Raw genomic sequence first — 21,750 nt, 5'->3', positions numbered from 1 at the left:
ATGCGGCATAGCAACCGGAAGCTTCCCTCCGTTTCTACTTTCGATGAACGCACACTGTTGATCCTCCTCCCACACCCAATACAGTACGCCAAACGGGCGAATGACTTCGTAAATACAAACAAAAGTGCAGCTAAATGCGCTTCGACCGACGACTTATGTGACAGGAATGACTCAATGCAGGTGAGTCTCATTGTTTTCCCATCAAATCATCCCACATTTGTGTGCTTATTTGTTCAAGTGGGGATTTAATTTTGTGTCAGTTTTATACATTAATTCTACCTTGTGTATCGAGCGAGTGTACATGAAAAATTATGAGCTTCGAGTAAAAAAAAAAAGAAAAATAACCAAACATTTGTAATTGAACACACCGGGAAGTTGATTAGATACAACTGCGCCCTCTAACGGACACCGATGTAACAGCAAGTTGTAAACGTCCCCGCCACAAATCGACAACGCTGACAAAGAAGCTCTTCGAAAAACATTTAATAGACAACCCCAAGATACTCCCGCTGAAACCCAACATACTCGACAAACTGCATGTTTAAAAAAAACTTGACTGCCAGATGTTACCTGCATTGGCACATGTCAACTGCAAAAAGAACATTTCAACTTTTGCTACGTTGCGTTCAAATGCCTCTTTCATTTTAACGTTGCATGCTGGTTAACTGCAAGTATAAACATTAGCCCCCCCCAATCCCCCGCCCCATTTTAAATCTTTCTTCATTACGAACCAGGTAAATGCGTGCATCTTGCAATGCCATCATGTTATTGCTTATTTCTGTGCCATTGGAACAGCTAAAGTTTGAATTTTGTGTGGTGTAACATTCCATTTGAAATGCAGTTCGTAGAAAACTTTGCTCTCTGCGAGGTAGTGCGGCTTGATTTATGTCGTTTAGACATGAAAAAAGCTTGGAATGGCATAATACTATGAACCACGTGTAGGTAAAATACTTCTAGCAAACGTTAGTTTTTTTAGTTTTTTGCTATGTGCCAATTGTACAATTTGTGTCATGTTCAAAACAATAAAATGCTACATCAACTTTTAAGCCTAATTCCTTCTTCAGAGATTGTCAACTAGAACTTTGTTTCATATTTCATCCCCGTTGTGAATTTTTTTTGTTAAGCGTGTTTTGTTCAGCGCTTTGTTGCCGCTGTTGTGAAAGCGCTATATAAATCAGCATGTATTGTATTGTATCGTTTATGTGTGCTTTATTCCCAGAAAAGAGAGCCATTTGTGTTCGGATTTGTCGTGACAGCTTTTTATGATGCCGGTTTAGGTTTTAGTGCCGCATCCAGTCCCCAAAAAAGGTCCTCGCCGCTGATGGGGTTAGCAAAAATTCCCGACGTAAGCCTCGTAGATGGTGTCCAGGAAGGAGCCGTCCGTCTGGAATACATCAAAATGTCACCCAACTGAACAAGTGTGTGTGATTATTTTTTTTTGGGGGGGGGTTCAGGGTCATACCTGGATCAAGTGCAGTAAGGTTGCCTGGAGCTGGCTTTTCGACAGAACTCCACTTTTCTTCTGAAGCGTGTAACCAGAGGAGGCAGATGAGTACGGGTCTTGCGCGGCGGCGGCGGCGGCCGGCGATGCGACGTCCGATTTCACCTGAGAGAAGACGCTGGGGGAGAGGAGCAACGTCGGGGCCACAGTGGCGGGTATCCTCTGCGGTGAAGGCGCCTGAACGCAACACGGCGGTGTCATCGTGAGTTGTTGGCGTGTCTGCCTCGCAGTTTTGAGATCCACAACTAACCTGAAACTGGAGCGCCGCCTTCGGGGCCGCCACGGCAACACTGGAGGGCACCTGGAAGCGCGGGGCCAGCGCAGGGCCAAGGCGTGGCGCTTCCTGCGGGGCCTGGCTTTGCTCCTGCTGGACCAGCTGCAGCTTGTGGACCAGCTCGTGCGGGGAAAGCACGCCAGGGATGTGCGGAGGCGCACCTGAGGAAGTCGCAACCGTTGCAGTGATTAAACCCAAAAGCCTCGTTGGATTTTATTACCCTTTTGGTCATGTTTCCGCAAGTTAAGAAACAGAAAAGTAAACGCAAAGGCAAGACTGGCCCGACCTGGATGTGGCTGCTTGGAGTGCCCGAAAAACGCTTGCTGGTGCGAACACGGCGCAGCGCAACAAGGAGCGGGGGCGTTTTGGAAGAGCCTCTTGATTGGATCGAGTTGGTGCTGATGGTGCATCTGATGGTGGTACATGTGGTGGTGGTGGTGGGGGTCCAGCGGGACGCCGTTGTCGACCAGCCGGTTCTCCGGGGACTCGGACAGCGTCTGAAGGACCCCGCCGGGCGCCGCCCTCTGCCCCTGCATGAGCTTGAGGATGGCCGGGCAGTTCTGATGACGGGGCGAAACGTCTTCCGTCGGGGTGATTGCCTTGGGTGCCGAGGTTTCGTAGGTCAAGGTGCGGGCGACGGGAGGGCGAGAGGCTTTTCTTGCTACGGGCGCGGCGGAAGGAGAGGCGGAATCCGCTTTGGGCGAGGGCTGATGATGAGAGCCAAACAACGTGGCCAGGGAGAGCGGTTTGGACTCGCTCGCGTCGTCGTCCTGATGGACGGGAAAGCAAGAGGATGAATGCAATCGGGGAGAGCGTGCGGATACAAAAGTGATGGCGGTGGGTGGGTGGGCCCCCCGTACCTGAGTGGTGGGCTTGACGGGGATTGGTTTGATGAGGTTGGGCTTCCCGAAAAGAACGCCGCTGCCGCCAATCTCTTTGGGCTCGCATGTCGCCTTCTCCTGTGGCGTCAGTGGTGACATTCAGACTCCGTTTTGTGCCATTGTCAATGAAATTGGTTCACATGCAGTCATCGAGAAATGTTTTTGTCATACACATGATTTAAAAAAAATACAATTTCATCTAGTGGCAGCCCGACTATTGTAAAAATATATTTTGAATTGCTCTTTTTGTTTGTTTGTTTTTTTTTTGTTGTTGTGACAATATTATCCTGCCATGCCGCTCCCAGCCACTAGGGAGCGATATTTGCCTGCCGCTCTCCGCGTCTGATTGCTCCGACTTGCCGTGACATTCCGGCTTCACTTTTTCTGCAGGTTTTTTTTTTTTTTACCTTGTCGTACTGGCTGTGAGCTTTGGTCAGCATCTGGATGATGTCCACCGCCCGCCCTTCATCCTGCACGACACCTTCACCTCCACCAGGGGGCAGCCAGCCACCTTGCACCACCGCCTGCTCCTGCTGGATCAGACTACACACAACCACTTCCAAGGTAAACATAGAATGCAATCATCTTCTGTAATTAGGTTACGTTTGAGAGACTCTAGCGAGCGTTTCGATCCGTGCCAGGAATTACGCAAGCGCTTACGTTTTTATCCTCTGGGCTATTCGCCGGCAGTCGGCCTTGTCGTAGAACCAAATGCCGTGGATGACCACTGGGGAAGAGGGAGAGGTCCGCTTTTCAATCGAGCGTCATCAACGGCAAACACAAAGGTCCACAAAAATCGAGTTAGGCTGGCGTAATAACGAAAAGTGGCCGCTCGGATGCCGAACCGGAGGTCGGCAGACGACGGAATCTGATTGCCGCCGTGATCGCAATGCAATGAGTGGCGGAACGCATTAGGGGTGTGTCAACTTGATTGCGAAAAAATCTATGTGGCCTAGTCAACTATTTGACTAGTCGATTAGTCGGTTCAACCTCTAGTCGACAACAATAAGAAAACCAGTGATCTTATTTTTGCTTATGTAAACTTTGTCCATAACGCTGTCGGCCTCCACGCGGCGCTCATGTTTACACACGAGACCGATTTGGCCACCAGACGAGCCACCGGGGTCGCCCCAGTTGAGCCTGGGAAAGAGTCAGCCCAGCACCAAATAAGTAACAGCGGTGGGAGACTGCCCGGCCCGAGTGACGAGCACTTTAGCGGGCTGGCTCGGGGGGGGGGGGATGAACGGCAGAGAGCTGCAAGTGAAAGGATGTCGGCGTGACGGAGAGGACAAAGGAGAGGAAAGAGATGCGACTATCCCGAAGGAATGGCATTGAGGACGTTGTCGGTGCTATAGTGGGAGCAAGACGCCCCCCCCTTCCAAACCCCCCCCCCCCCCCCCCCCATCGTTGCATTTCAAGTTGTAAGAGACCGATTCCGACGAGGACCTGCCGAGAGGCGCTTTAGAGCCATGCTGCGTGCATTTTTCACCCGGAAACCCAAACACGAAAGACTGCAGGAGGAGCCCGAGGTTCGATTTAAAGGCCAGTTGGTGTCGGAGAGCGACCTGGGCTATGCGTACGTGCGACCCGGAGGTGAGATTTTAAAATCTGCGAAATCTTTCAAATCGATGGTCGTGCGCGGATACTCCTCGCAGGTGCCAAACTTGAATCCTGTATTTGTGCTCGTGAAAATGCTCGCGGACCAAATTATTGTCTTCATTATGTTTGTATTTTTCTTTAATCGGACGATTAATTCTGCCAAATATTGGGGTATTAAAAAAATTTTTTTAAACGATCCATATGGGCCTAGCCATATTCGGGATGCTAAATGGCACATGCTAAAAGCCCATAAAACCCAATTAAGAAACTCGTACTGCATCTTTAAGGTCCTCGGCGGCCCAACGCAACAGCAGCCCGGGACAGTTGGGCCGCCGTCGATGTCGGACCCTGGGTAGGAAAACATCCAGTTGGACGTTGACCTGTCAATAATGCCAAATTGTTAGCGTAAAACGTATTAAAATTTTTGGACATCTTGAAGAAGACGTGAATCCAGATTGGCCATCCGTATCTCTGCCGTCTATTTTTAGCCCAGGCTGCCACTTAGCGCCAACCGCCATTCCCGGACGTGACGGCATTGCCGAGCGCGACGTGTTTGCTCAATGATAAGATTCCGCGCGGTCGTGTCGCGCGGCGTCCAGCGTAACTTGGGTCCGAAATCGTCTAACGATACATTTGGCCATGTCATCGGCTAGTTACATCGATTTTAATTCAATTCATTGTTCGTCCCGAGTCAGAGGCCGGAAACGGGATTTTTTTTTTTTTGTCTGTCAGTGAGCCTCACTGAGTGAGTGTTTGCATTATCGCCCGCTGCGATGCATCTAATCTCCGTCGACCGCCACAGGAGTGCTGACAGGCTCTCTTATCTAGCCGCTGCACTCCGTGACGCTGCTCGGCCGATAAAGAGCGACTCCTTAAATGGAGTTGATCCATAGCCGTCCGTTTCGGAATCCATCTCGAGGTGGCATCCCGCGATAGCACAGAGAACGTCGGTCAGGTTGACTTCGCTTTGAGCTTAGTCGGCATTCTAGGAAAACATGGCGACGTCACTCTTACGCCGTGCGTTGCGGTAGAGCAAGAAGGGGTCCTGGAGTTGGAAGTCCAGGTCTTTGGTGATGGGCTCGGTCAGGTTCTCCAAAAAAAAAAAAGTCTGTTGTGTCGCTGACAAACGAAAGACAGGAAGTTGTGTTTGTCGATGCAGCTTGCCTTGTGTAGATGAACAGAGTGCCTTCCACTTCAGTCTTTTCCTGGGAAAAACAAACATTCGTTTTGGGGGTTGTTAAGGTTCCAAAATATATATATTTCCATTTTTTAATCCAGAAGGTGAACCAACGGCTAGTTTGATGTGCACAATAAACCGTGAATTATGCCACACCGTCAATAATATGTCAACAAGGTAGGGAAAGAACTCAAATGGCATATGCAACGCTTGAAATCAAAACAAACAGGCACGAGGGTAACAATGGGCACAACAACAGTCGTACCCACGACAGGAGTAATCGCCTGTAAATAATTGTGTTAACAAACCGGGTATGAAAACTTGAAGTGCGGCGAATAAGTGTGCGCCAGCGCGCTAAGCAATCGTTAGCATCGTCCGCTGCACTGCGGTTGCAGCTTACCCACTCATTGGCTCGGTTATTGTACGTGTACAGGGCCACCTGGCTGGCCACGTCCACGATGGTCTTAATGTACGGGTCGTGTCTTTGCAAAGCGGCCAGGCTGATATCCAGTCCTTTCGAGCTTAAACCTCCGCCGCCGTCGGCGCAAGTCGCCGTCATTGTTCCCTTTCCGGAGACTTTAGCTCGCTAGTTAGCATCGGCGGCTAAAAGAGGGGAAGAGGGGCGAAATCAAAGTAGAAAAAAAAGACGAGCTGAAGGAGATGCGATGCGAGGAATTATTAAAACTGTTGACCGAACGGTGATTTTTTTTAAAAAGATCGGGGCGTTTTATAGCTACGACTGCCAAGAGCCGCGTTAATGTCAACAGGGCAAAAAATTGTAAACAAGCAGGCGTGAGTAGTCGACTTACAGCATTCACGATTTTACAGGTTGAGCAATCGAGCCGGAAAGATCGATTTAAAAGCTCCGAAACAAAAACAGTCCATCTTAATTATATCGCTGCAACAAAGCGCTTTCGAGAATATTTCACAAAAGACAATAATACAACCGAACACGTCACATAAAACATTAACAATAATGCATTCATGTCAACTATTCCTTTTCAAAATCGGATAAAATTTTGTTTATGCTTCGAGCTGCCCGTAAATTGCCCGTAAATAACCGCAAGAGGTCTTTACCCATTGCACAAAATGTTATGATTACATTATCATTCAGTAAGATGACTATTCTTGGTTGTTATGGTGTGATGGATAAATTTACTTGCAGTGTCCAGAAGTAACATTCTCTTCAACAGTAGAAGAGTAGTTACATAAGTGAATACTGGACGGTATAAAATAAACAGGCGCGTTCTTTCCAAAGCAGAACACAGGACAGTTGGGTCGTCCGTCTGGAAACGTACTTGCATTTCCCCTGAAATCCACAAGAGGGCGGTATGGGACGTATAACACTTCGCTCTTGCGTTGGGTGGGAAGGAAGAAGTACATTACGGGTGCAGCTTTCTGATGTTTTTACACTACTTTTCAAAGCGTTATTTTTCAATGTTCGATGTGAATGAACCGTTTAACCCTGCGTTAGGTCCGTGTGTGTTTGTGTGTGTGTTCAAAGTAGACTTGTCTATTTGTCAAAGCGTGCATGTTTTCACAATGACGAGTCTAATGAGGCATCCGTCAGCGCGTCAATACTGTCAATACACCGTGATTGGCTCCAAGTTAATGATGGCAATGGGAGCACAGTGAAATAAGTCACGCTCTGGGGGCAGGCGTGCGATGTGTTCTCTGCAGTTAAAGCCCCCCCGACATGACACTTTGGACACAGACACACTGTATCACATTAATAGGTGACGTCTCCTGGAAGCGCGTGATCGATGGCGACAATTATGGAATTCATTTATTCTATTTCGAGAGAGGTGAGAGTCAGCGGCAGGACGTGCGCTCAATATAAAGTATGTGCCGAGGAGCAGGCGGTTGCAATTTCCAAACGGCATGGCGGCGGTTATGGGGGTAATGACCCGACGTGATTAAAAGACACACGACCTGCCCGGAAAGCTCGCCCGAATGGAGATATTCTTTCATTTGCTGACGTCTTCACCTTTGACGGAGCAGAATATTGTTGGCTCGCCCCTGCATGGGATTGTGGCATTTCGCTGTTTGTCTGCAATGCTCTTCCCAGAGAGCGGCCAATCTTTACCCAAGGCGGCCCGGGGTGTACAAATATAGAATAGCGATTCCATGTGCAGGCCGGATTCCAGAGGCTGGTTGTATGTGTGTGTGTGTGTGTGTGTGTGTGTGTGTGTGTGTGCTGGAGTCCCCCGGGTGTGTGTGTCTGTTCCCACGACCTGCCCTCCATCCGCGGTTCCTTCCTCCTTTTGGCCCTCCCGAACATAGAGCGGAGAAAAAGTCTGCACGCCCCTGGTCAGTTGCCAGCCTTTTGGGCAATTTAAAAAGAAAAAAAAGAAAAAGAGAAATTATTTCAAAAGTGGGGTTGTTTTTTTTCAGCATTAACGTGGCCAATATAGTGCGCAACTCAATTGGATTTGTTTTCGCAAAATCAAACACCTGATGCGGTGTGGTTGCAAAAGTGTGCACACCCTTCAACTGTAAATGGGATGCGGCTCGATTGCCACCATTTAAAGTGGCTCCGCTTAACCCCGAATTAAGATGTTCTAGCAGGCTTTATTTTTTTTTGTGATGCACTATTTAGCTGTAATTCCAAAGGCGCTTTTAATGGTGGCAGCTGTGTTCTGAATTCCGTTTTCCATGACTTTGAATGCGATTGGTTGATTAGTAAGGCGAAGCAGTAATGAGGGGGCGTGCACACTTATGCAACCACATAATTTCAGTTGTTTTTCCTTTTTGAAAAAAGAATCAATATGTCACATTAATGGTGGGCGGAAAAAAAAATTGACATGGCTTACCTTGGTCTAATTTCTTTCATGTCAAATCACCCTGAGATTTAAACAGGGGTGTGTAGACTTTTTCTATTGACCGTGGCGACCGCAGCTTGTCGATCTTTTCTGGAAAGGACTTTCTTCTAGCGTGCGATTGGCCGACTTGAAGGGTGGTGAACCGTCTGTCTATTCTTCTCATTTTTATTATTATTTTTTTTTTTAATACGCGTATCGATTCGTCGTCAAAACTCACGATCCTATTACAGCGCGGTGCGAGCCCATCGCGCACTCTGACCCAGAGCTAAATGACTACACGGCCAACGCGGCGTTGAGATTCACCCCGGGATCACAGCATTTGCCTGCAGTGAGATTGACGCCGCGACGCGTACACCCCCGTGAAGTAAAATTCAGTGTCAAAGGCAATATTATTATTGCCTTTGACAATATATGAGCTGTCCGAGCTGGCCGACACTATAATTACACTATAATTACAATTTGAACTCGGCAATGTTTCCCAGAACATCATAATGCACTACACTGAGCTCCCTTGCATCCCCTTCACAGGTGTTGGAAAGCCTTTAGGGGGTGGGGGGGGAACACAGATTGGATTTGACACGGCCGAGATATTATTCAGTTAAGAGCCGATGACTTCATTTCATTAATATGTACGATCAAATATGGCGCTGTGTCACCAGAAAATGACTTTTGGGCGCCTTGGGAGGGAGGCAGGACACGTTTGGTCCTGGCCAGTGAGAAAGATGACGGAACGCTGGACGGTCCTGAGGGTAAAAAAAAATAAAATAAAATAATTAACCCTTTCATGGACAGCAGCAGCAGTTACTACAGTGGACAGCTGAGTCGCCGCTTGGAATTGATGTGGATTTCCATGGGACAGGAGAAGTGAACCAATCTCTTTTTTTCGTCAATGGATGCTACAGCTTCTTGTTGAGTTTGAAACTTAGCTTGTAGCCGACGTGTGCACATTTTGAGCATGACGTCTCTGATCCCCTGGTTAAAGGACACTTTGATTCTCTCCTCTTTCATCTCAAACTGCTTCAAACAACAAAGCGTGTGACGGAAAAGTGGTTAGGACTGCGCGACTGTCCGTGTTTTATGTTATATGTTGTGTTTATTATTTTACTTTATGTTAACTGTTTTGTTAAGCGCTTTGTTACAGCTGCCGCTGTTGTGAAAGCGCTATATAAATCAGCATGTATTGTATTGTATTGTTATCGGGTTAGAGGGTGCATGAAAGGGTTAAATTGTCAGTGTGACAGGCAGGCCTTGGTCCATTCTGCATTTAGGGGTTGGGGGGGGGGTGCTTAAAATCAGGATTCACCCTCGTAGTGGGTGGATCGAGCCAAATATCGATAATATTGATGTCGTTTGTGTTGATGTTGATTGGTATCGGGCTCATAGTGTCGTTACTTCGGTTGATTAAGATGAAAACATTGATTGGTGTTTGAATCTGGCCGGATCAATTGACCAATAATTTCGCCCTCCGCTTGGGAAAAGTGCTTCCTGGTGTTTTTTGGGGAGCTGAGTCAAAGCCGAGACGTAAACACGGACACCCTCGAAGGAAAGGCAAAAGGCGCCAATGCACCACATGTGTCCGAACTTGGACTTGTGTTCGTTCTTTGCTATGCTCATTGGGATCAGTGGCCGGCACACACTTTTTTTTTTTTTTTTTTTTTTAATATGACAAATCCCTGCCACGCATATCCCAAACAATCCCTTTTTGCCTTGTCTTTTTTTTTTTAACAGACACACACACACACACACATCTGGAAGCAGTCAGTGTGTGCAAGCACTAGGAGGAGGGGGGGGGGCTCTCTCTCTCTCTCTCTCTCTCTCTCTCTCTCTCTCTTTCTGTGACTGCAGAGCTGCAAAGGCAGACGAGAGAGCCCAAACTCTGCTCCGCTTGCGCACACACACACACACGCACACACACAAACACAGAGCGAGCGATCGAGCGAGCGAGCGTCAGTGAGGAGACCACCATGGATCGGATCGGGACGCGAGTGGAGCGCGGATGAGGACAGGACAGGACAGGACAGCCTGCTTTGCGCGCCTCGTGGATTCCCGGAAGCCTCTCGGCGTGGATTTAACCCATTGGGAGATTTAACCCCGCGATGGAATATTTGCACTCTTGTCATTTTCCAATCTTCCTCCTCCTCCTCTTCCTCCTCCAGCAGCAGCAGCGAGGATGCCAATCAGCGATGCGTCTTTTGCGCACTTCTATTGACAGCGCCCGTGCTTCGCGAGCTCTTATAAAGCCTTGAGGCGGGAGGGGAAAAAAAATAAAAAATCTCCCCCCCCTCCAAAAAAAAAAAAAAAATTAGAGGAGAGGAGCGAGAGGATTGAACGCGGTGTTGCTGCTTTTATGCTTGCCGCCTAAGGCCCCGGATGTACCGAGGGATGCACCGGTGCGTTTTGCCGACCGGTTCCGCTGACAGATCCCTCTTTTTTCTCGCCTTCACCTCCATCATGGGGATTAGGTAATATTCACTCCATCCGAAGACACCCCTCCACCCCCCCGCCCCGCCCCCCTCCAGCAAGCCACGGGAATATCCACAAGCTGTCAGACTCATCGCCCTCCCACCCTCCCTCCCTCCCCACCTTTCTCCCCCCCTTTATTTATTTATTTCATTTTTCTTTTCTTTTTTTTGGAGGGGGGCCACCCCCCTCACCCCCCTTCCCCCCCATACCCCCACCATCAACCCATTCACATCCAATGAGAACGCCGGACTACATTTATGGTAAATGAAAGCAAAAACATGTACATCCCGGAGGACACCCTTGAGAACCATCAAGGTATGTGATTTATTTGTCAGGCCCGACTGTCTTGTGAGTGTATGATGATGGCCAGGGAGGGAGGAAGTATAGTGGGGGGGGGGGGGATATAGTGATGAAAGCTGGAATACCCACCTGGGAACTTCAAGACGAGGCCGTTTGCACGCATGTGGCGACATGGGTGGGCGTGCAGGTCAGTCAACCATCTGTTGCAGAAGTGTGTGGGGGGGTGCGGGGGCTTCTAGTCAGATGGTGGACATGTCCTGCCGTTTTTTTTATATTTATTTTTTTCCTGGCGACCAGAGAGGCCGGCGTGATAGGTGGCGAGGAAAGGGTCCGTTTGCATTGCGCAGTATCTTACGCGGCGCCTCCGTCCACCCACGTTGCGGTGAGCAAAAAAAGCCCCCCCAGCCCAAGCGCCGCCGGCCGAGTTCTGAACGTGATCATCTTCTTCTTCTGTTTCACATGCCTCATCGTCGTCATCATCCTCCTCGCGTCGGCTTCCATCAGCCTACCTCCCCGCCTTGCATGGCGACAGGTTCCATAGCAACAGGGGATGAGGAGAGTGGCGGCGAGTGTGCGCGCGTTAGTGCGTTAGTGCGTTAGTGCGTGCGTGCGTGTGCGCTTTTGCATCCGTGTCACAACGAGGCACGCTCCACATGATCCATCCTGTTGATTTTCTCCACGCGGGCGGCACGTATGCACTTCATGTGTCATAATGCAGTCTCAGTGATGACCCCGGTTGACCTTTCTGGGCCTCCAGTTGATTCGGAAGAAGTTGATTTCTTGAACATGACTTTTTTTTTTTTGTTTACTTGAAGAAACTACTCTCGTTGTCATGACAGCAGACTGAAACACTTTTTTTTTCCCGCTCAAATATTGTTCATAAAGCTGTGTTTTGACAAACGCTCCTGTGTACTCACAAGAAAAGTCTAATATTGCGGTTTCAGCGCTGTCAGATGAGAGTCTGTGAGGCGAGCGGGTGATTTTGGAGATTTCTGTGGACACAAAAATTGCTCTCGTCTGAAAATGGCTTGCCAGTGTCACATGACCAAACCTAGACAACAGGTGGGTCATTAACTGAGCCCTTGGGCACTATGATGTCATTTTCAGTCCAAAGCAAAATGGCCGCCCCCTGAGATGGATAAAAACAGCTTATTTGTTTTGTTTTGTTCGAGAAGAATGCCTCTCCCTCCAAACTGTCAATAATCCCATACAAGGTTGCGACGCCAGTGACAAAATGTTGAGATTGGTGTTGGCATGGAATATACAAATACTCTAATCCCCGCGTAATCCCCCCAGGTGGACATAACTCGCAGGAAATTGTTTGGGATCGCCGTGATTGACAGAGATTAGACTCCAATCTACAATCACACACTTATCCAGACACTTGAATTTGACCACCGTGGCTTTCTGCGCTGTTCTGATATTCGCCGAGGAATCTCGTGCAGGTCCTGTTTGATTAAAAATGAGGCCCCTAGGTCCTTAAAAATGCCCCCCTGGAACCGTCCCATCAATTCTGACGTTCAAGTCAAGAGTGTGACTCTTTACGGGCTCCCTTCCAACCGGTTGTCACCTTTTAGGACCTGCAGCGGAGGGATGTGGAGTCGATCGGCGGGGTGTTTTCAGCACCACGGACAGTTCGTTGATTATTATTGCTCAATCTGCAGTTCTGTAGGCGTCGACGCAGCGAAGTCGCGGTCGGGACTCGCGTCGCTTGTTGAAGCGTCTAACGTTGCACTGTCGACATACGACCAGGAGCGTATGTCAAATTAAAAAAATTTAAAACATCTTTTTAACTCCGCTTTCAAGTCTGCTAGCTTAATGCTAACGCAAATGGGTCAACGCCATTGACAGGCTAAGGAATAGAAACGGTGTCACAGTTATAACCGTTAAAGCAATGAATTTTTTTTTAGTACAAGTGGTGAGCAACACATGTAGCAGACAATACTCACAGGCATATCTTCTTTATCCTCTGAAAAGAATGACCAATATTACTCTCGCTGTCCCCGAAAGGGTTAAACCAATACTGTACAGTAGTAAAACAGTCCTGCGATGCCTGTACTCTGTTGTCATTACGGGAACCCCAAAAGAATTGACTTTATTCATTGTCGGAGAATTTTATTGTGACATCAGAAAAAATAATAATAATAATCAGTGTCGGTTGGGCCATATGTTTATATATCAATGGTGAAGGGGACACTCGTCTCCACTTGACGGTTTTCACTTGAAATGATTTTAAAAGCATCCATAAAAAATAAAAATGGGGTAATCGCTCTGATTGAGTGGCGAGCGTCAATTGAGAGAAATTGCTAATGTTTTGTATTGGGAGCAGTCCGTGTGTGTGTGTGTGTGTGTGTGTGTGTGTGTGCGCGATGCATTTTTTTTTAAAACGCGAGAGATTCAAGCAGCCGCCGTGGCGGATGGAACGAGTGATTAAAGGCCAATCGGCGTTCGAGCAGTTTTCGAGTGCCTCGCAGGGTCATCACGGCTTCAGCTTAAATGTGGAAGTCCACAATAGCTGCTCTGAATGTACGTTGCATGCTCTTGGGTGGGGGGCAAGGTGAGACAACCAAAGGACAGAGGGAGCCCAAAACGTGAAAAGATGGGTGGAGAGGTAGAATGGGGCATAAGAAGAAAAAAAATAATAGAAGGATTATCCGTGACTGTGACTCGCTTAAGCCCCCGGCGGCGTCGTATCGGAAATCCATCCCGAGGCTGTTCCTGCGCTCTTTGGCGCGATCGTGGCCTTCCGCCTTCATTCCTCATGTTACGCTATTATGGCCTCTTTGCAAGACGGTCTTTGATCCGCGTGTCCTCATCTTTTCGACGGCGCTTTTGGACACAAATACGCCTCCTCGTATTGATCCGCCTGAAGCCGTCGGAGCGGATGATGATTTGCCAATGTGTCCAGACTGCAACACCAACTATTTCCAAGGAGGGGGGGCTCATGTTTTGCATAGGTGGCTGGTATCGACATCTTCCGCGAGTATCCCGATACTTTAAAAATAAGGCTGCTATCGGCCTGATATGAAACCTGGAACGGGTACTCGCCCCATCCCTAATTCTCATAATAATTCGCGTTTCCTATCAGAAAGCTAACGAGCACAATTTTCAGATCCATCATATCTTCATATCTCTCCGTCTTGCCACATGAGCCCGAGTGCTCGTCAGCCTCCAGAATTGCCGCAGTGTGCGCCGCGGTTCCTTGCCGCGCGTTTTAGCACTTGAGCAAGTGTGAGCGCGACTCGTTTGCGTGCGTTTGTTCGCCCCCCCCTGACCCCCCCGCAAGTTCCACGTGTGGCTGAGGGGGATGAGTGATGAGTTAAGGCAGCCATCTATATTATTCATGACCGGTCGTGCAATGTCTTTGCCTCCATCTCATCTGTGCCCTCGCCACCCTTTCCTCTTTCATCGCGCAAAGTGTCTTTAGCACGACTCCTCTCGTGGACCATTTGCTTTGTTTTCTTTCTTTTTCTTTTTTTGAGTGTGTGTGTGTGTGTGTGTGTTGCGTTTCCATCGCTGATCAGCCGCGGTTCATTGCCGGTTTACTGTGAAAAGGATCCGTCATGGATTCTGTTGGGTAGTTTGTACAGCAACATATGAGCCTCTTACTGCAGTTCACTGTCAAACTAAACATCAAACAAAGTGAACAGAATGAATATTCACACTTTGTCTACGGAATGCTCGCTAGCTTAATATTAGCTTAAAATGCGACTTAACGTGCTAGTTCAATGCATGTTGAAGCCGAATATCAACTGCGGTTTTCAAAACGGTGCACAAAATGTCCGCCTGGCAAGTCATTTAGTTGAGTTGAAGGTTTCGGATGAATTGAAAAGCAAAACGGTCTTATTTCATAGAAGTGAGGGTTTTGACACACACACATACACACATTGTTCAGTGAGTGACACCCAGCGGGGGTGTCTGCCTGCCTTCCAAGGCAGATTAAACCTGGAGTGTTTGATTGTGTGTGTGTGCTCCCACCCACCCCCACCCCCAGGCTGCGTTGGGATGCTCAATTTGCGGGCACCTTCCTGTCGTTGGTCGCCGCCGCCGTTGCTGAATGGCTTCTCGGGGCAGATTCACGGCCAACAAAAGTCTGCTGTCGGGCCTGCGGCCATAAAAAATGCATTTTAGATCCCCCAAAATTGGAGCTTACAAATTGTAGTTTTGGCGTACACGCATTTGTGAAATTAAATACGGCAATATAACAAATACTGCCACTTTTAATAAAGTCTGCTGTCCAACTAGACATAAACCAAACAGAATTGCCAGTCGATTGCACACAACCATATCGCTTTGCCCTAATGAAGTTGACTTAGCTTAATGCTAACAATGAATGAATATCGCCATAGGCAGGCTAAGGATTAGCTTTGGCATTGTTATTTGAACACAAATGTGACGCAACACATGTAGACTGTCACAATACTCACAACGTATATATTTACCCTTCTTCGTGTGTCGGGAGGAGATGCACAATATACATGAAGTGAGTAAAAAAAAAAAAACAACATAATATTATTATTTTATTATTATTATTATAATGCCTATTTTTCTGATCATGAAGCACATAAAATTCTTTCTGCACACGCCAGCTGCGAGAGCAAACGTCACCCAGCGCTCTGATTTATCATTAACGCGATTAGGGCCTCTTTGCCTATGGTGCGGAATGGTCGCCATGCCGACAAAAAGCCATTCGGCGCCTCCGCCCGGCCGCTCTCTTTTTAAACACCGTCCGGCCGAACGAGCCCGGGCGCAATTTCCGCCGGCCGCTTTTCTGCCTGTCGGCTTCTGGTGCGCCGCTCGCCTCTGCTGCCGCAGCACTTTCACGGCATCCTGTCCCGATCTGCCCGTTGCCGCGGCGACGGCGGGGCTGCTGGGCTAGAGGGGAGGCGGGGAGAACGCTAAGGTGAAACCAAAGGACGGCCAAATCGCTTCATTTCCTTGAGTGTGTTTCCTCTTTTCTGGTTTCTTTGTTTCATCTCCGACTACAGCCGTTGCGCTTCGCAACCACCCCACTACGGAGGCCGGCGCGGTGTCCTTGAGTGTCCAAAAAAGATTGTGTGTGTGTGTGAGCGAGTCCCATGCCAGCCCATCTATCTAGGCCAGTCTTGATGTCTGTTCCGCCCATTTCCCAGCAGACCGCACTGTACATACATGTGTGTGTGTGTGTGTGTGTGTGTGTGTGTGTGTGTGTGTGTGTGTGTGTGTGTGTGCGCATAGCAGTCCACTTCCCAAAAGACCAGACTCACTTTCACACTCTGGAGTCGTAATGGCTAAAACAGGCATGTTGCCGGACTCCTTTTGCACTGTGTGTGTGTGTATGTGTGTGTCTGTGTGTGTGTGTGTGTGTTTGCACAGGGGCGTATCTAAAGGGATGTTAAAACCATTTACATGGCCGGCAAATACCAGTAATGTCCTTCTTGGACACTTGTAGAATACGCAATGTTCTCCTTGTAATAAAATCGAGTGTGTGTGTGTGTGTGTGTGTGTGTGTGTGTGTGTGTTAAATCAAAGTCACCCAGTATGGAAATCAGTTTCGAGATAGGACAGTGTGGGCGTGGCCTTCCACAACAATATGTGACACACGGGAGGACATGTTATTTTATTTTAATTTTATTTTATTTGTCTCCCGACGGGATAGGATTGGCCCGGCGCCCGCGGTGATGTCATCAGCGGCGGCGGCGGCGGCGCAACAATTGGCCGTCTGTTGTCATGTCAACCGCAAAAGAGAGAGAGAGAGGGAAATCGGAAAGGGTTGCGAGAGGACTTTTTCGTCGTCTTTTTTTGTCTTCTACCCGCAGTGTGATAAAGTTGATGATTAACGACGTTAGCTCGGCGTGGCGGGCGGCGTTACCGTGGATACGCCACATTGAATAAACACCTTGTTCCGAGCGGAGGAAGCAAGAGAGGGGGTGAACAAAGAGAGGGAGCAAATGGAAGATGGCGTGTCTCGCTGGCTGCCTGATTGATGCTTAATCACATTACGGAAAATCACAATTAGCAGATGCTAACCAAGTTTGTGAGCGGCAGATGGACAACGTCGCACGATTTGATTGGACGATACCGAAATGTGCTTGACCGATATTGTAATCAATTCTCAGGAAAAAAATATACGTGGAGTACTGTAGCTTTTGGCAGCATCTCGTCTCGGAGCCAAGGAACTATGTTGACATTACGAGTGGAGTTTCATTTCGTCAGCCCGGTGTAATAAAAAGTGCTTTGACGCCTACTTGTGGCATCGATCGGCCAATACAAACCTTGCAGGATGGGCGTCTATAAATTGGGGAACATTTGTTGTCTCCTTATCAAACTGGTAGATTGTAGTGGATATAAAAAGTCTACACACCCCTGTTCAAGTGCCAGGTTTTTGTGATATAATAATAAAAAAAATAGACCCTACAATAAATTATTTTCAAATGAGTGACTTTTCATCTGTTCAACTCAGTTAATTTGAAAAATATATTTTTTTTAATGAAAAAATATCATGTGATTGCAAAAGTAAGCACACCCTAATCATGGATGTGGCCGCGTTCAGAGTTGGCGACTCGCATTCACACTCCTGTTGAGTGGGAATCAGTGCACACGTTACTATTTAAAGAGTAAGAGGGCTCAGTTGTTCTAGGAGGCTTTTTGTCAACTTTTTCTATCCGTTTCTCTATACCAGCCTCTACTTTGCTCGCGATGATATCGCAAATGCACGGTCTTGCTTTTTCGGTCTTTGGGTGATGCCGTGACATCATTGCTGTTCTCTTCATTGTCCTTTCCAGGAAAAAAAAAAAAAGAAAAAACGTCTGCGGTTTCCAAATATTGAACTTTGAAGGAGCTTTCAGTGACATTCATTGTGGTCGCTGTCAATCTGACTGTTGCTGTTCTGCGGCCACTTAAACGCCGACTGATTCAATGTCCTTGGCTTGGTGGCGCATGTTACAATCCCCACTGTGGTCACATCCTTTTCCTCTTTCTCCTTCGCTTCTCCGATAGAAGTTCCATTTTGCTTTCTGTGCCAATTCCAACCCGCTGATGAATTTGCCGATACTTTCCTCTTTGCACATAGCAGTGGTCCCCGTAGAGTGTTCCATCTCTCGCCGTGGTGCTTAAAAAGAGACTGAAATGTCTTCATCCTTCTCACTCTTTTTGTGGCTTTTGGGTTTTTTTTTTCCATCATGAAGCAGCTTTGTCACTTTGTTACAAAACGATGCAAATGCCTTTTTTTTTTTTTTTACTTGCGCCGATGCTAATTTGGGCTAATGGCTGAACAAGCGTTAACGACGCAGGAAGTCAAATCGCGTCGCATCAGACCTGATTGGAGCGCAGATGTCGAGGAACGTCGCCGGAAAACCAAAAAAATGGAGGAAATCACGGAATAATTTTTCCAAATGCTGCCTCATCAAGCCTCGTTCGCCCTTGTGGGATGTGTGAATGATCCATTTGGGGACGGCTTGTTGACTTTGCTTATACTTGTCTTGGTTGCTTATATTTCTTGGACGAGTCGGACAAGGTCTTGCACTCAAAGTTGCATCGATGGCTCCCAGTTTTGAAACTAAATATGATTGAGGTGCATTCCTACTGTTAGCATTTTTGCGCCTGCTAGTTCCATCTAAGCTAAATATATCTCCATATCTCTGGGGCTATTATGTATGATTCGATAGCTGATTTTTGGCAGCGCGTCCTTGGGTCTGAGCGGGTTCCTTGGTTGCAATTTGATAGGCCGCCCGATTGCAAGCTTCCAAAAACACTGCTAGCACGCATGCAGATTAGCACCACGATAACTCACGTGCGTCGCGTATATGCACTTGGACCTTTCTTGTCGCTAATGTGTGTGTGTGTGTGTGTGTCAGGCATGTGGTGGCCCTCAGAGTTAATCGCCAAGGTTTCTTTTCAGTGTCATACGAACTCAGCGAAACACGCAGACAATGGCGCAGGCTGCGGGTTGGCGTTAAACGCAGCTTTTAGGCACAGTGGGGAACGTTCGCAGGGTTAGCGCCGTATTCCGGCAAATCACGAGTGATACGATTTAAGGCTTTGGCAGAAAATAAATGAGCCTTCAGGGTGTTTCACATCCCTCCCAGGTGAGGTTTACTGTCAAACTAAACATAAAACAAAGAGAATTACACGTTTTGGATTGAAAAACAACAAAATTCCTCTGTTAGCTTCATGCTAACCCAGATTTGAAAACTCCATCGATGGGCTAACGCTTAGCATCGACAGTAGAAATATCATCATGACCGCACATCCCTCCCAGGTGAGGTTTACTGTCAACCTAAACGTAAAACAAAGCGAATTACATGTTTTGGATTGAAAACAACCAAATTCCTCTGTTAGCTTCACGCTAACCCCGAATCGAAAACTCCATCGATGGGCTAACGCTTAGCATCGACAGTAGAAATATCATCACAACCGCTTGCGACGTTTGTCACCGTTGTGTGAAACGCCGCAGATGCTTTTATGTTCCCGCACGGTCGTGTATCTCTATAGGCCCAGGTCACGCTGATCCAATGACAGAGGGCGGTAATTTGCGGGGCTGAGTCAAGGCAGCTCGCCGCTGTCAGGGAGGACAGGTCAGGGCCTGGAAATGATAAATCATCTCCTGCTCTTCTCTTTGTAACACCACCTCGCCTTCTACGGTCTTTACACCCTCAACTCCTCGTAATGGTGACGATGATGAGGGTAATAAAGTTCGCTCGTTGCCAGGCATGTTTTTGCAGCAGCGAGATAAATTTTTAGCTCGCTACAAGGACAAGCACTTCCCCCCCCCCCCCCTCCCACCTTCTATTCTTGCTCCTTTTTTTTGCAGCTTCGTATTGCTTGGTAGGTTTGGGGAGGCAGTATAATGTGATCTGATAAATGCACAAAGAACACAATCACAACGACTCAGTAAGATGCTGTAATGTAATGTTCTTCACGGAGGATAAATAACGTATGCCCAGGAGGTCACGCTTTGTTTTGTTAATTTCACCGTCAACTTCCACCAGGGGTGACATGAAACAGCCCTCCACTGCCGCCCTTCCCTCCCTTCCCATTTCTGTGTGTTTCATCATTAGCTTGCTGTCTGGCTTTGTTTTAAATCAAACCTCTCATTGGGCTGTCAGCTTAGTTAGCAATTTCCAGTATCGATCGGCACCACTCGGCCGCGACTTTGTTCTCGCCGCCAGAGGGATTATAACGGGCGGCGCCGCCAGCTCCACTGCGTCCGACTTGTTTACCGTCAAGGAGACAAGGTCGGCGGGCGAGGCTCCTTCTTCCAATCGGCACCTTTTCACTTGCTAATTGAGGATAGCTCGTTTTTTCGGAGGGGACGGGGGGGGGGGGGGGGGGGGAAGTGGCGCAACTAATCTCACAGCAACCCGATCTGGGCATCAGCCTTTCACACAGCAGTAATGAATGTCAAGTAAGGGTCTCCCACTGTGACCTCAGTGCCAGATGCTGCTGGTCTCCATAGCAACCAGGCCTATCGGCTTCGTTTGTCCAATGACCAAACGCTTTCCTTTAAAAACCTGAAAAACAAATTTGCGCAGAAAAATGGCAAAGGGTGGTGATCCTCGCCTCGTCTGCCTGTGGATAAGCAATTGGAAAAAAAAAAACACTATCTTATCGCACATATGTCCAGTGCAAAGAGGGACAGGAGATAAGGTTTATTTATAGCCGGATCATTCAATTAAAGCGGGCGTGTGCAAAGGTGAGGCGGCCGGGAGCAAATGGCGGCTTGCAGACTGCTGCGAAATAGATGTAATAAGTTGTTGAGCTTAACCCGATGAAAATGATCAAGATTCGAACGAAGATGTGAATGATTAGCTTTTGATCTAGCTAGCTAGCTGTCAAGCCGTCTATCAATCCAGTTAGCCGTCGATGCTAAACTCTGAAAATGATCAAGGTTCAAACGAAGATGTGAATGATTAGCTTTTGATCTAGCTAGCTAGCTGTCAAGCCGTCTATCAATCCAGTTAGCCGTTGATGCTAAACTCACCGAATTTCCTTTGCGTGTAACCTCATGATGTGTCCATCCTTAAAGTAACCGGCGCACCTTTGTCAGGTGAACTGTCCGAAAGTCACCTTGATGAAGGCGCCGGCCAGCTGCTGTGATTTGTAAAGACGCGACGAATTCTGCCCGCATGACCACCCTCAATTAGCCCACCGCAAATTACATCCGGCCAGGATTCATCATGCATTCTCCGCTCGCACGCACACACGCGAGTGTATAAAACAGGACTACGCGACGTCACCGGCAAACGCAGTTGTTTGGTGACAATCCGAGTATCACTCCTAACGGGGTGCCTTCATCGAGGAGTAATGAATGTGGAGTGGCGCCACGCGGCGCTGATTAACACGTATGATGGAGGGGGGTTGGGGGGGGGGGACCGGAGAGAACTCTGGGAAGAAGAAAGACGCCATGTCTGATTGAGTGTTTGTGTCGGGTGGGGGCGGCAACCCGTAGCCTCGCTGTGTGTGTTTAATTATACCTCTTTCCAGTCCACGTTAGTTTGTTTGTCGCGATAGCAGTTAATCTTGATTAATTAATCTAGTGCATATATATATATATTTATATATATATAAAATCTCGTTTACTTTCTCAAACCATCCCTTCGACGACATCCTTCGAAGATCTTGAAAAGCCAGAGCAGCTCGCCGAGCTCGCCCGTTGCGTCCCTCTTGGCTGCGCGTGTGGCGGGACAGCTAGGCTATTAGCGGGCTGACTGTTAGCAAAAGCAAAAGCTAAATTCGCACATAAAAGGAAGTCT

At 48.0% G+C, this 21,750-nt stretch overlaps 3 protein-coding genes across 11 annotated transcripts in view; 1 reads left to right on the top strand and 2 right to left on the bottom strand.

The window, feature by feature from the left end:
* Positions 1 to 21,750, bottom strand: part of LOC127593837 (ninjurin-2-like) — a 150,184-nt gene that overhangs the window by 117,681 nt on the left and 10,753 nt on the right. The window lies entirely within an intron of this gene.
* Positions 468 to 6,253, bottom strand: dcp1b (decapping mRNA 1B). The gene is given in 11 exon segments (XM_052055514.1): positions 468 to 1,384; positions 1,463 to 1,522; positions 1,607 to 1,678; positions 1,752 to 1,936; positions 2,062 to 2,545; positions 2,636 to 2,734; positions 3,064 to 3,199; positions 3,317 to 3,383; positions 5,270 to 5,372; positions 5,374 to 5,460; positions 5,833 to 6,253. Coding segments are annotated over 11 exon segments (1,509 nt in total). The 5' UTR covers positions 5,992 to 6,253; the 3' UTR covers positions 468 to 1,327.
* The window catches only part of cacna1c (calcium channel, voltage-dependent, L type, alpha 1C subunit), a 76,801-nt gene continuing 65,190 nt past the window's right edge, over positions 10,140 to 21,750 (top strand). For all 9 annotated transcript variants that reach the window (XM_052055509.1, XM_052055501.1, XM_052055504.1 and 6 more), the window contains exon 1: positions 10,140 to 11,032. In XM_052055509.1, the coding sequence (XP_051911469.1) occupies positions 10,975 to 11,032 (58 nt within the window). In that variant the 5' untranslated portion in view covers positions 10,140 to 10,974. The remainder of the gene's footprint in view (positions 11,033 to 21,750) is intronic.

Source organism: Hippocampus zosterae, chromosome 21, assembly GCF_025434085.1.
Source record: "Hippocampus zosterae strain Florida chromosome 21, ASM2543408v3, whole genome shotgun sequence".
NCBI classification, from domain to species: domain Eukaryota; kingdom Metazoa; phylum Chordata; class Actinopteri; order Syngnathiformes; family Syngnathidae; genus Hippocampus; species Hippocampus zosterae.
The sequence above is the reverse complement of the archived record's forward strand: the minus strand, read 5'-3'. Positions and strand labels throughout refer to the sequence as shown.